This window comes from Electrona antarctica (assembly GCF_951216825.1).
Source record: "Electrona antarctica genome assembly, chromosome: 10".
Taxonomy (NCBI): Eukaryota; Metazoa; Chordata; class Actinopteri; order Myctophiformes; family Myctophidae; genus Electrona; species Electrona antarctica.
In genome coordinates, this window is record NC_136791.1 from 16,665,109 (window position 1) to 16,678,793 (window position 13,685).

Below are 13,685 nucleotides of genomic sequence, written 5' to 3' on the forward strand. Positions count from 1 at the left end.
GTTTGTTTGTTTGTTTGTCTGCAATCTCTTGACAGGATCAGAGCAGACAGAGCCTGGGGGGGCCGCAGTCGGAATGCTTATTTTGCTGTTACGTGAGTGGGTTTCTCTGTGTTTAGTTGGTGCCATGGCAGTGCATAAGCACTGTATATGTGGGTATGTATAGGGCTTGCGGCTTTTTTCACCCCCTGTGTTGTTGGTGTCTGTCTGGAAGGACAAGCAGCCAGGGGCGGGGGGGGGCTGAGTTAGTCTCTAAAACAACTACTGACTGAGGTCAATCGCCCACATTTCGTTGCTAAAAGTGGGAGGAAGCAAGTATTCTTCGGGGATGGTCCTTCGTATCAGGGTGGTGGTTATAGGATCGGTTTCCAGAGCGGTGGGCGCTTATAGGTTTGTTAGGTTTCGTCAGCTCTACCTTGCATTTAAAAGTTCCCCACCGGAACACATCGCTGGGCGGAGATCTCACGTCATCCGACAGCGCCAGGCTACAGCATTTCCAAGAAGTTAAATAAATCAAATGTGCGGACATTATAAAGACATTCTGATGTTTAATCAACCTAATTGCATGAAAGAAATCTAAAGAAAATCCATACTTTTTAAACCTTTTAAGAAGTAGTGAAAATAGCCAATCTACAAGGTCACAACGCGGCGCATGGCGAGGCATGCATCGTGAGCTTGTTGATCCAGGGGAGACATCAAATCTCTCTCTCTCTTTTTTTTCTTTTTGGGGGTCTCTCAAGCTACAAAAGCTTGGCAACCTCCGAGCTAGAGAGAGAGGGTCCCAAGGCCAAAGCCGCCCGCCTAACAGCTCATAACATGAGATTAAGAGCCTGATACAGGCTCCCTGCCCCATGTCCAAAGCCACACCGGATAGCCTTTCACGTTGATGACACAGACCAGATAGTGATAATCCGAACTCCAGATCCCTCCTCGCGCTGCATGCAGCCCAGCGTAGCTAACGAGACAGACAGATGTCCACGACTGCTTGAAACGCCTCGAGGCAAAAAAGGAGACTGCAGTACTGCACTCCATTACGACTGCGATGAAAGGACTGGCGGTCTCGTTCTGTGTGTGGGCAGTGGTAACAAAGTACTCAAGTACTGTACTTAAGTACAATTCTGAGGTACTCGTACTTTACTTGAGTATTTCCAATTCCCAATACTACTCCACTACGTCTCAGAGGCAAATATTGAACTTTTACTCCACTATTTGAAAACTTTAGTTACTAGTTACTTTGTAGATTTTGATTACAAAACTCAACATTAACAACGTCAGCGCTACAGTATACATTTCAGATATTTGTAAATAGCTGATCTACAAGCTCACAATGTGTCGCGATGCGACGCATTGTGAGCTTGTAGATCTGCGACTTCAAAAGAGTTTTACACATTTGGAAACTTGAAATGGGACATTCTGCATGAGTACTTTATCTTTGGTACTTTAAGTACATTTTACCAATACCATTACTCTTTACATTACATTTTGAATTCCGGACGTTTAACTGTAACAGAGTACTTCAATCTTGCTGCACTGATACTTGCGAGTACTTTTTTCCACGACTGGGGGAAACACCTGGAGGCATGATAAAGTTGATTGCACTCTATTACGACTGCTATGAATGGACTGGCGGTCTCATTCTGTACGTGAGCCTATGCGTGCAACACAATACGCCATATGTTTTCTTCACTGTGCCGCGGGCGCAACATTCATACTCGTATATCTCTGCTGTCGGGGAGAAACCACCTAACTCTAAAATGTTACATTGAAGGAAAATGAAGGAAACCATATATTTTATATATATTTGATATATATTATATATATATTTACATGTATTTTTAAAACAATGCAATGCCGCCTCATCAAAGTTTGTATTGTGACTTTATATAATTGTCAACTAGTTGCATGAGAGGGGGAGAGGTGGAGTTAGTTGCTTTAGCAGACAGTTTGAAGGTCCAATGGAGTTAAGAGGTGTCCAAAGCACTTTTTAATACTAGTCAATATTTTACTTGGTTCAATATTTTCACGAATTCCCTCCCAGCTATTAAGCATTATGTACGCACACGTGCACACACACACACACACACACACACACACACACACACACACACACACACACACACACACACACACACACACACACACACACACACACACACACACACACACACACACACACACACACACACACACACACACACACGATTATAGTATATGGGTTGTTATTTCTGGCCGAGGTCACAGCATTTCACCAGCTCCGACCACAGAGCCACCAAGGTGCGCGTGTGTGTGTGTGTGTGTGTGTGTGTGCGAGCTCGCACAATGCGTGCACTGTGCGTGTGAGTGTGCGTATGTGTATGTACTGTATGTGTGTGTAAGACATGAGGGCAGCCACTGTCTCCTCTGTGTGTCACATCCAATCAGACCCAGGCGAGGGTCAGCTCTCTGCAGAGAGTGAAATCCCTGTGCGTGTGTGTGTGTGTGTGTGTGTGTGTGTGTGTGTGTGTGTGTGTGTGTGTTTATGACAGATCTGGACCACACTGTGATGTCTTATTCATGCCGTATCAATTCATAATGACCAGGACAGTCCCCAATGCAGTGTGTGTGTGTGTGTCTGATGTGTGCGTGTGTATGTAGTATATGGATATCTGGAGCATCAGGACTACCAGTGTCTATATGCAGCAAAACACACGCACGCACGCACGTGCACGCACACGTACACACACACACACACGGCACTGATGAGCGCTTTGGAGTGAATATTTAACAGAGCCGTGTGTTCAATCATTCATGAGGGACGGACAGAGAATCTTTAGTAAATACAAACGTTTCTCCTCTGCTTCGCCGGTGTCTCCGCTCCACTCTGCCTCCAGCCTGTCTTCTCCAGGAGGGACACTACACTGTTGATTTCATCAATGTAAAACTATGACAAAAAATGTCCGACCACCTTTTTTCACTGACGGAGACTAAATAAAAATTAAGCTATGATATATAAACTAAGAATAAATATATTTAAAATGTAGTCAAATAATGCATAATAGACAAAGATGTTAGAGAGGGACTAGTGGAGTTGAGATCCAGTTTACGCTTTGGTTGAGCTCGGGTTTTGCGCTCTGAAAATAGCAGATCTACAAGCTCACAACGCTTTGCGCTGCGACTCTTGGTGAGCTTGTAGATCGGCTATTTTCAGCATGCAACGAAGTAAAATGAGCCATCTGACAATTTATGTACTTAATGTGTACTTTCAGTATTTACTTGAGTATATATTTAGTCCACCACCACTCTTCTTTCGACTTTCTGTCCAATGCCTCCATCTTCTCCTCTCTCTCTCTCTCTCTCTCTCTCTCTGTGGGCTGTGAATATTTCAGATGGCAGAGTGGTTTTTAAATTACCCCCTTTTGGCTTCCTGCTCCCCCTCAGATGGTTTGGTCTGTGTTTCTCCCTCAGACACGGTCCGTAACATCGTAAAGGAAAACAGCGACAAGCCGTAAAAGCCACTTTTACCAGTTGACAAGGACATGGAGGGGCACGTAGGAGGGGGAGGGGGGCACACCGCGAGGTGAGGTTTGGTTATAGGGCTGTCCCTGCGGCGCGCGGCCAGCTATACAACGAGCGTGAGTCTAGCTCCAATCTCCCTCAAATCATCAGGCCTTTTGCAGAGAGTGCACAAATGGAACCAAATGTGTACGGGCAAGTGTCTGTAACTAGGAGAATGCACAAAAGACTGCCCAAATGTGCCCAAATGTGATGACGGCTATGGCTGTTTTTAGCCCCAGGAGTGTTTTTCGTGCAAAACAAATGCTTGCAATGGATTCAAGAATCATGAAAACCCCTAGTTTGACACGTCACATGCTACTTAAAGCATAATGAAAATTGTAAATGTTTTGCCTTATAATAGGTTGTTAATGGTACCCCAACTTTCAACCCCTGAATGTACCATGATCCTCTAATTATTGTTATTTGGATGACCCTAAGGATTATGAAAAAAACCTTTGAACGATTAAAATTGCAATTTATTTTAGGTCAAAGCTTAGATTGACTGGCCTATTTGGCAAAGAGATTTGGTGGAGAAAGGAGAAAAAAAGGTGCGAGTCCGGAGAAGACTCGGGTCCAGTTTACTAAGTGGTTACTACGTCTCTCCTTACAGCCGCTGTTTACACGCTGTCTGTCACAGACTGAGTAGGACTGGAGATCAGCAGAGCTGCCACCCCGATGGCACAGCCATGCAGCCAACCGCCTGATGAAGACAGGTTGCTATAGGGACGGCTGCCAAGCAGGGGGCCCTGGCGGTCCCCAGAGAGAGAGAGAGAGAGAGAGAGAGAGAGAGAGAGAGAGAGAGAGAGAGAGAGAGAGAGAGAGAGGGAGGCAGGTCATTCATCACCCAGGACAAAAAGAAAAGGAAACGACAAGACCAGCCTGGGCCATTAACAGCCTGCCAGGCGCACACACGCACAAGCGCACAAGCGCGCACACACACACAAACACGCGCGCGCGTGCGCGCAAACGCACAGGGAGTCGAGGGACGGAAGAAGAAACAACAACAACAACATTCAAATCAGTGTTTGGTTGAAGTTCATACAGAACTACGTACACAAAGTTAAACGCTGAAAGAAAGCTGGTGTTTCCTCCTGCAACACGGAAGGAGAAATTCAGCAGCTCACAGTCAGCAGCACTCTTACATCACAGGCCTCAAAAGAATGTAAAACATCCCAACATCGCGCCTGGGGAATTACTCTGAAAACAGTCAACAAAGACAGAAATAAGTGAGATGGAAGACATATAATGGATGTCTTTGTTACTCATTCATTTCAGAGCTCCCGAATAAAGTCCTTCATCTCTCCACGTGCCACACGATCGCAACCCACAAATGTCCAAATGCCGCCAAACAAACAGCCGATCTACAAGCTCATAGCGATGGGGAAGACCCGGCGCACCGTGAGCTTGTGGATCGTCCGTTTCTGGCGTGCGACTCCGTCGCGCGTCCGAGACCGAAAACACGAGCAGCCCGCCAACACAAACACACGAGAGCCTCAACACATACTTAGAGCACAGCCTCTTTTATCTCCCGAAATAGCCGTATAAAAAGAACGTAATCCCCTCGTGCATGCCTGCCATCCACACATTAGCACAGAGAGGTGCAATTATGCTGTTATTCCGTGTGTCTGTTTGTGTTTAATTAGTGTTATTCTACTCTCTCTCTCTCTCTCTCTCATCCTCGCTGTATGGATGTGCAGCGTTACTGTGTGCGTTCTTACCTAGTGTTCCACACACACACACACACACACACACACACACACACACACACACACACACACACACACACACACACACACACACACACACACACACACACACACACACACACACACAAGCATGGGTGTGTGTGTGTTTTGGTTTTGTGTACATCAGTCGTCAAGCATTAGCACGGAAACACGAGTGTGAAGAGAAAGAGAGAGACACTCCCACCACCACATTTCAAGCCCCCCCAGAGTGTGGCTCCAACCACACCCTGACCCCCACCCCCTTCTCTTCCTGCTACGCCCCCTCGCCACGCCCCCTCCTCTTATCTCATACCTCCCATGATGCTACTAAATGGAACACCTCCTCTCCGCGTGTTGCCAAGTCCGCTTATTATGAGCGACTTTGGCCTTGTTTTTCCATAATGTCCCTTGTAAAAATATCGGTAGTTGTGATTTCAGGTTTGTTTCCAAAGTGTAACTGCTCGTTCAGGCTTGCTTCCTAATTTTCAAACAAAGATTCACGTCAAGGAACCCCCAAATTAATGAATTTGACCAAGTCAAGATTAGTTTTGAGATGGTATGTAGATCCTTGTTTTCATAGACCCGGTGGCTTGATTCTCTCCCAAAATCTGGCAAACAGTGCTCCTCTCACCACCCACCCTGCGTCACCTCGACCTCCCCATCGCCACAGCACAAGCGCTGCCTATCCAAACAACACCGTTTGACGCCAGCGGGCGAGCGGCGCCCAATCAAACGAGACACTGTCGGTGTGGACGCTCCGTGTTTGTTTGTTTGCCAGCAGTGACGGGCAACCCGCTGCGAATATGCAACCCCACACCCAGGTTGTTCCAACCAGATGCTGTTCCCTTGGGCCAGTTATCTCACGCACGCACGCACGCACGCATGCGCACGCACGCGCACACGCACGCACACGCACACACACACACACACACACACACTCCATTACTATACTTCAACATTTAGAACATTGTAGGCGACACCGGTGAGTAAATAGGCACTGTATAAATCAGGCATGACACTAAACCATGGTAGCTACTTCACCTAAATGGTAGTGCTTTTATATAGCGCTTTTATCCAAAGAGCTTTACATAGATTGTGTATTACTAACCTGCACATCGGGAGCAATTAGGGGTGCAGCGTCTTGTTCAAGGACACTTTGACACTAACTCTGGGGGAGCCCGGGATCGAATTAGGAACCTTCCCTGATCCACTGCCGCCCCCACCTAAACCTCTAAAAGGGTCTGTGTGAACACAAACATTGGCTTGGGATTGGCTGATCACCGCATAGCGATGATTTGATTGGCTGAGCAAAAGTGATTGGCCGGAATTACTTTTGTGATGATTTGATTGGCTGAGCACGGAATGTGATGTATGATGATGAGAGAGCCCTTGCTTCACACGAGTATGATTGTTAAACTCTGTAACACTTCCTTCCTACAAATTAATCCTATTCCTATTAATTTAATGTTTGTGTAGGACAAAGTTTGTGCACACACACTAAAAGCTGAACATAGGAGGGGCTAGAGCCCCTTAAAAAACAACCATCTGGCCTGTGAGGACCAGGACAAACGAAATGATTCATATTCTATATAGTTGTGTGTGTGGGGGACCTTTTTGGCCCTCACAGGTATATTAACGCATGCACACACACACGCGCATGCACACACGCGCACACACACACACACACCCCCCCCCCCCTCTCTCGCCATCCTTCCTTCCTCCTGCTCTCCCACTGTGAACAGGCGCTAATTACAGACAAGGAGCAGTAGATTACAGATCGCATTCTGCAGGCTGTAGGGGGGGGGGGGGGGGGGGGGGGCATCAATAGTGAAGGAGAAAAGGAAGGTGGGGGTGTGTGGGGGACGACAGGTCGTTAACAATGATGGATGCAACGTTATCCTCTACCGTTATTGTCTGCCAATGTCCCGCGATGCCACCCGCCCGCCCCCGCTCCCTGTTGACCAAATGGCTTCGACGGCGGTGCCATCAATCAGCGGCTGCTCTGAGCCACTAACCGTCTCCAATAATCTCTAATCAACTCCAATCGGCTCCAATTATCTTCCCCCGTCTTCCTTTCAGCGTCTCTCTTATCTCTCGGGGGGGGGGGGGGGGGGGGGGGGTTGGGCGAGGGGAACGAGAGGGGTGGTGGGGAGGTGAAGGGAGAGAGTGGGCTGGTGCGGGTAGTTAGGGGTTAGCCCATAGTTATTCTAGACTAGAGGACGGACTGCCCCGCCCCCAGCTATTCCTTTCAATGAAAGTTGCTCAGTGGCGTTTGAAGCATCCGGAAGATCGCTCTACTTCCGCATTTTTCGTGATTTGGGCATAATTTACAATTTAGGCATTTAGCAGACGCTCTTTATCCAGAGCCATTTACAGTAAGCAAGAACAAAAAACATGGTAATACATCAAATACATACAAAATAGTCATCACGATTCATACGTAAGCTTAAGAACAGTGGAATATCTATCCAAATGTTGGTGCACAAATGCCGAAGTGCTAACTCGCCTGAATGCGCCTGAGTCGATTATACAACAGTTACCCTTAAAATTAAGAGTCGCTAAAAAAATCATAATTTTTTATTGACAGATGAAGCCACAAATGTCCAAGAAACTAGCTAGCCAGAATGCTTCCTCGAAGCAAACTGTTGTATAATTCATGTTAAACCACATCTGCATGCTCTTTTACCCGTCCATGTACTTCGACCCGCCTGCAGTTCCAGCTTTGGCCAGTAGGGTACGGTGGCTTCACCGTCTCCCAGCCGCTCTGAGGGCCTGGGACCCGTGCATGTAAAGCAGTGAGGCCATTTTCGCTACAGGATGTAAGTAAGCTTCATTTATAAAGTGCCATTCAAAACAAAGTTACAAGGTGCTGTACAATTTATCACATTACAACAAAAGCATCAACCAGCTACAGATAAAGAGTGAAACAGAGTGCTTATGAAATAAATGTGTTTCCAAGAGACTCTCCAGAGTGGGAGCAACCACTGCAAACGCCTGGCCACCTTGTATTGGTTTAGTCTGGACTTGGGTACGACCAGAAGGCCTTTGCCAGAGCACCTGAGTGATCTCACATATTTTGCACTGGTTTCAGTCATTCAGAGTACATGCAAAACCAAATGTCAGCTGTCAGGCGCCAGGGAAGACGTATAAATAGTACGCTAACCCATTTAGAACTCAGGCCTGAGGTTTCCGTCCCAAGAGTCCCTTCTTAGAAATGCAATGGAGTCAAAAGTACAATATTATATATATATATTTGAAATGTCATCACCAGCTTGCAAAAGACAAAAACAAATACCCTCCAAAACATTACTTGCGGTAATCTACCTAGTTGCTGGCTTCAGTTCAGACACAAAGACATGTGCACGCACGGGTGTGATTTTTTTACTTGTTATGTGAACGACGACAGTGCCGACTCTCAAGGCTGCTCTCTATTCTCTGCTAACGGCACTCTGCTCTAATTCGCCGCGGTCTCTTTGTAGCGAAAGCTCCTCATTACCGCGGCTTAATGACTGCATGGCAGTGGAGTCTTTAAAAGCAACCCAACAACACCACAGTCCTCTGCTCATTTAGCCCCACACAGCCTTTTATGAACTCAGCGTTTAGCTCGCTTCCTGGAAGAGTTAGTAGGTACAAAACTCTGCCGCCCGGCCGCCTGCTCACCAGAACCACATCCAGGGACCACATCACAAAGGTTGACCATCACTGGCTCACCGTCAAACAAAGAATAGATTTCAAGATACTGGTCACCAGCTACAAGACTGAACAAGCAGGCTCCCCCCGCTACCTCTCTGACCTCCTCCAATGCCACTGCCCCCTCCCTCTCCCTCAGGTCAGCTGATGCCAACCTCCTGGACATCCCTCTCCCTCTCAGCTTTATTGTCACATCACAGGTTTACAGAAGTAAAAACAAAAAAAAGGGAGGGAGGGAGGGAGAGGATTTGTGTTTGTGCAATCTATGAAAAACAAAGGGACGGAGAAGAAAGGGGGGCAAGGGGGAGGAGAGATCAAAGAAACCCAACACGCTATCTACATATTTCTACATGGTACCTGAGCTGAGATATAAAGCTCACTCCCAGATCACATCAAAGCTGCCCCCACCATTGCCACCTTTAAAAAACCGCACTCGAAATGCACCTCTTCAGACTTGCATTCTACTACCTAATTCCAGTCCCCCTTACCATTCTTCTAATAGTTTCTATAACTTTTTAACTTTTAATAACTAGTTGTTCCTATTTAAAAAATCACACCCGTGTGAACTGAGTGGTGTAAGGTTTTATATAGCATGATCAGCTGTGGTCTGACGTAATGTCTGACGTTAAAGATCTTTGGCTAGGTAGACTCATCTTCTGATGTGATGATTTGTGACCATGAAGTTGATTCAGCTGGAGTTTTTGTCCGATGTGAGGTATTATATAAGGTAAGGTATTATATAGCCTGATCAGCTCTGATCTGACGTAATGAAATCACACCTGGATGTGATTTCACAACTGGCTTTTTTTGTGCAGAGAAAATGACCATGGTTGCTACGGTCATCCAGTTCACCCGGGTGTGATTTAATTACGTCAGAAATTATTTTGAACATAGCAACCATGCTAATTTTTTTCTGCACACAAAAGCCAGTTGTAGGAGTGGTTTACACCACTCAAAAAGAGCCCTGAGAGTTCACGGACCCCACTTTGAGAACCGCTATCTACTACCGCATCCCCTGTGTCCTTCCTGGATGACCACCTGTCTGTCTGTCTGTCTGTCTGTCTATGTCTGTCTATGTCTGTCTGTGTGTCAGTCATCTCAGCAGGATGACGGAGACCGACAGGCACTTTGTAACGAGCAAGTCAGTTCCCAAACACTTGTGAGTCAAGTGATAGACAAGAGACAGAGACACGGGCAGAAAAGAGAGGGAAGGAAGGAAGGAAGGATGTCAAGAGTACAGTGCGAGAGAGAGAGAGAGAGAGAGAGAGAGAGAGAGAGAGAGAGAGGAGGAGATACAGACAGCGAGAGGGCCAATTAATTCTCCAACCAAGAGAAGAGGAACCATCTGGGTTAGCACTCCACCTGAGGGCATCAGGGTTTCCCATTAACCTCCCTTGTTAAGGCCATTAAAGACAGACCCTAACAAGCCCCTGTGAGCACTTAGAGCAAGTGCAAAGGCACAGACCTACCCCAGCACACACACACACACACACACACACACACACACACACACACACACACACACACACACACACACACACACACACACACACACACACACACACACACACACACACACACACACACACACACACACACACACACACACACACACACACACACACAATAGCGGAATACCAGTACAAGTCTTCCTTGGGGAGCCGAGAGCCTTTTAAGTCCATTAAAAGCCGTTGGCTGGAGTGAGACAGGGCTGTGTGTAACCTAACCACATCAGTCTGGAACCAGAACCTGTGGTGTGGCCCAGACACACTGCTTAGGAGTTAAGTTAGGCACATTAGGCAAAAGAAAAAGGCTTTAGTCTTCTCCTTGGGATCCCTGATCCTCTGCTACCAGACCCGTAGTCTATCCAAGGGCCAGGGGTCACAAGTTAAGACACAGTCTGTCAATCTTGAAGGTACCTGTAGGAACCGCAACGTTTGCAATGTCTTCGCCCTCCCCTTGCGGTGCTTCGAGAACGGTCGTTTAACTGTTAGAGGAGATCAACGCGCTTCTACACCTGAAAGGCGACGCTACAGGGATCATTATGGTTGCCTTTCATCCCGGCCAAGGACGCAGAGGAACAAATGAGCGAGTGTACGCCGCCGGACACATAGCGGATCGATTACGGGCCTGACGTTTAAAACAAAAGTCTCATTCTCCAGAGCGCGGGCGAGGAGGAGGAGAGGCAGCGGCCGGGGTCGGGATATAATGAGCGTGAAGTGAAGATTGGACGAAACAGGAGGAGGGCTGTGTTTGCACAATTCCTCTGGTTGTTGGCAGAGCCCTCGCAGCTCCAGATGGACTAATCACTGTTGTTCAAGGCCATCCTCTGGTTGGGAATGGCCCGGGTCTGCTCTGTGTCTGCCCCGGGCCAGACACACCAGACAGCCAGTGCTGCTGCTCAGTGTTAAGTACAATCCTGACGCGGACAGTCCACGTGAGGCAGGCCGGCCTTTCTTTCTCCCGCTCTCTCTATCTCTCTCGATGATGCTTTTAAAACCGAAAGCTCTATGGATAATGATAGGGGACGCCCGAGACAGAGCTGTTAAGGGAGAGACACAGCCCTCAAGGTGGCTTTTAAAGATCAGAGAGAGGTCAGCAGATGGCGGAGGTTGACGTTTGGGATCATGGGAGGTAAATGGGTTTTCCGTGTCACGCGGCTGACATTATTCCCAGACGCTCCTCCTTCAGGTAACCTAAACCGGAAAACAGCGAGCCTGAATGATCAGCCGGCAACTGATTATCCCTTTGGACGGGAGGAGTAAAGGTTTAGCGCTATAGGAAAGGAAAGGGAGCACTTTCTGGTCCCTGGATGAGGGGCAATTACTTTTACAGCCTCACCAAGCTGATGGCAGCTCAGATGGCTCTGATGAGCACACAGGGGGAGGGTGGGGAGAGAGAGTGGGAGAGAGAGTGAGAGAGAGAACTGCTTCATCGTGCCATTGCTTCACAGACTGAAGAACGACATGCAACATGCTGTGAACTTACATTTTCAGCGCGTGACTCCCATTCATACGACAAACATTATGAATCAGAGGTGTCTGGGTCAGGGACAGCGGGTACGGTGGGCAGGCCGAGGGGGCTGAACCGCTGACTTGCTGATTCCTCTCTCTCTAACAAACCCATCACCCTGGGATGGTCATTCCTCTCTCTCTAATAAACCCATCCTGCATGCAGAGCAGGCATGTGAGAGTGGGCGTGGGTCGCCGTAACAATGAGTCTGGCCTGGCCTTCGCCAGTGGAAACGGAACGAAGACTGCATGCGATGAAGCTCACACTCATAATAAAGGGGGGTATACGGTTCCTTTGGCCCGCGGAGCTTCGGGGACCTCTCCAGTGACATAAAACGGGCCCTCATTAAGCGACACAGACATCCTTTTCACCTGGATAACAGCTCAGAGTCAAATGTCCCCCCAATTCAATTCAGCTTCATAAGTCCTGCCAATCACACCGACGCCCCATCACCGGCGAACTCACGACACCGACGGACAGGAAGAGCGCTGAGGATCTGCCAGATGACTTGGCAAATGGAGAGCAAAACCACCCGCCAAGGATCGCTGAATTTCCACTCGTTCTTGTCTACTTTCTCACGCGCACAATGAATAATAGGCAGGATACACATTGCACACACAAACCCTGTCTCGTTTGACGAAGAAGCTCGTTAATGAGAACCCGGTGAGATCACAGAATGTGATTCTATTTAATTAGACTGTAATTGTCCGTGAATTCGAAATGTAACCAAAACAAACAAACTGAAGCCCATTAACAATTTAAACACAGATTGAAAAACTTTGCTTTGAGGAAAAAGGTGGAAAGATCCTCTGTGGATTTGTGTAATTAAAGAAGATCAGAAAGGGTAACAGATACATCCAAGTAAAATAATAATGAGGAGGAGGAGGAGGGAGTAAATGGGATGTGAGATACAGGGAGATTTAGGGTCTTGCCTGGCCACTAATAGTGTGTGTGTGTGTGTGTGTGTGTGTGTGTGTGTGTGTGTGTGTGTGTGTGTGTGTGTGTGTGTGTGTGTGTGTGTGTGTGTGTGTGTGTGTGTATGTGTGTGTGTGTGTGTGGGTGTGTGTGTGTGTGTGTGTGTGTGTGTGTGTGTGTGTGTGTGTGTGTGTGTGTGTGTGTGTGTGTGACAGACAGAGAGGCCTACTCCGGCAAAACAATAATAATAAGTGTAGTACTTACAGTCGGGACAGCGCAGGGTTCTTCTGAAACAGTAACTCTGGAAGTTGCTGCAGTTGATTTCGGTTCAGACGCCTAGAAGCAGGGGAAACAGACTGTGAGTGTGCGCGTGTGCACGGCACGCACATTCACACCAGCTTGTGGCTGAGCGCACGCACGCGTGCGTATGCGTCGGTGTTGTGTGTGAGCGTGTTAATGTTCATTTCTGCTAGCTGCTGTAGAATCAGCGTAGCCGGGGGCTATTATATTTCAGTGCTGTGCTCAGTGTCACATAAATATCCGACTGAAAGTTCAGGGGAATTAAACTGCTAGTCAGGGAGACAGTGCAGTAAATTATCGCCGTGCAGTAAAATTATAGTGCAGCGCCGAGTGGAATTCGGTGCCCATGGTGATCTTTCCCATGCTCACCGTTTAAACAACCCAACAAGATCCACGGGGTTATCCCGGGTGCTAAGATCCTATCTGCAGTGAGCCGTCGAAACAACATGCTTCTAAACACCCATTACAGGATGAGCCCGCTCCGAGCCCCAGGCAAACCTCGCCCGGGCGCGC

The 13,685-nt window shown here is 47.7% G+C and overlaps 1 protein-coding gene across 1 annotated transcript in view; it reads right to left on the minus strand.

Annotated features, from left to right (window-relative positions):
- slit1a (slit homolog 1a) overlaps positions 1-13,685 on the minus strand; it is a 159,278-nt gene that overhangs the window by 116,370 nt on the left and 29,223 nt on the right. The window contains exon 4 of the mRNA XM_079512412.1: positions 13,137-13,208. Coding sequence (XP_079368538.1) covers positions 13,137-13,208 — 72 coding nt within the window. The remainder of the gene's footprint in view (positions 1-13,136; positions 13,209-13,685) is intronic.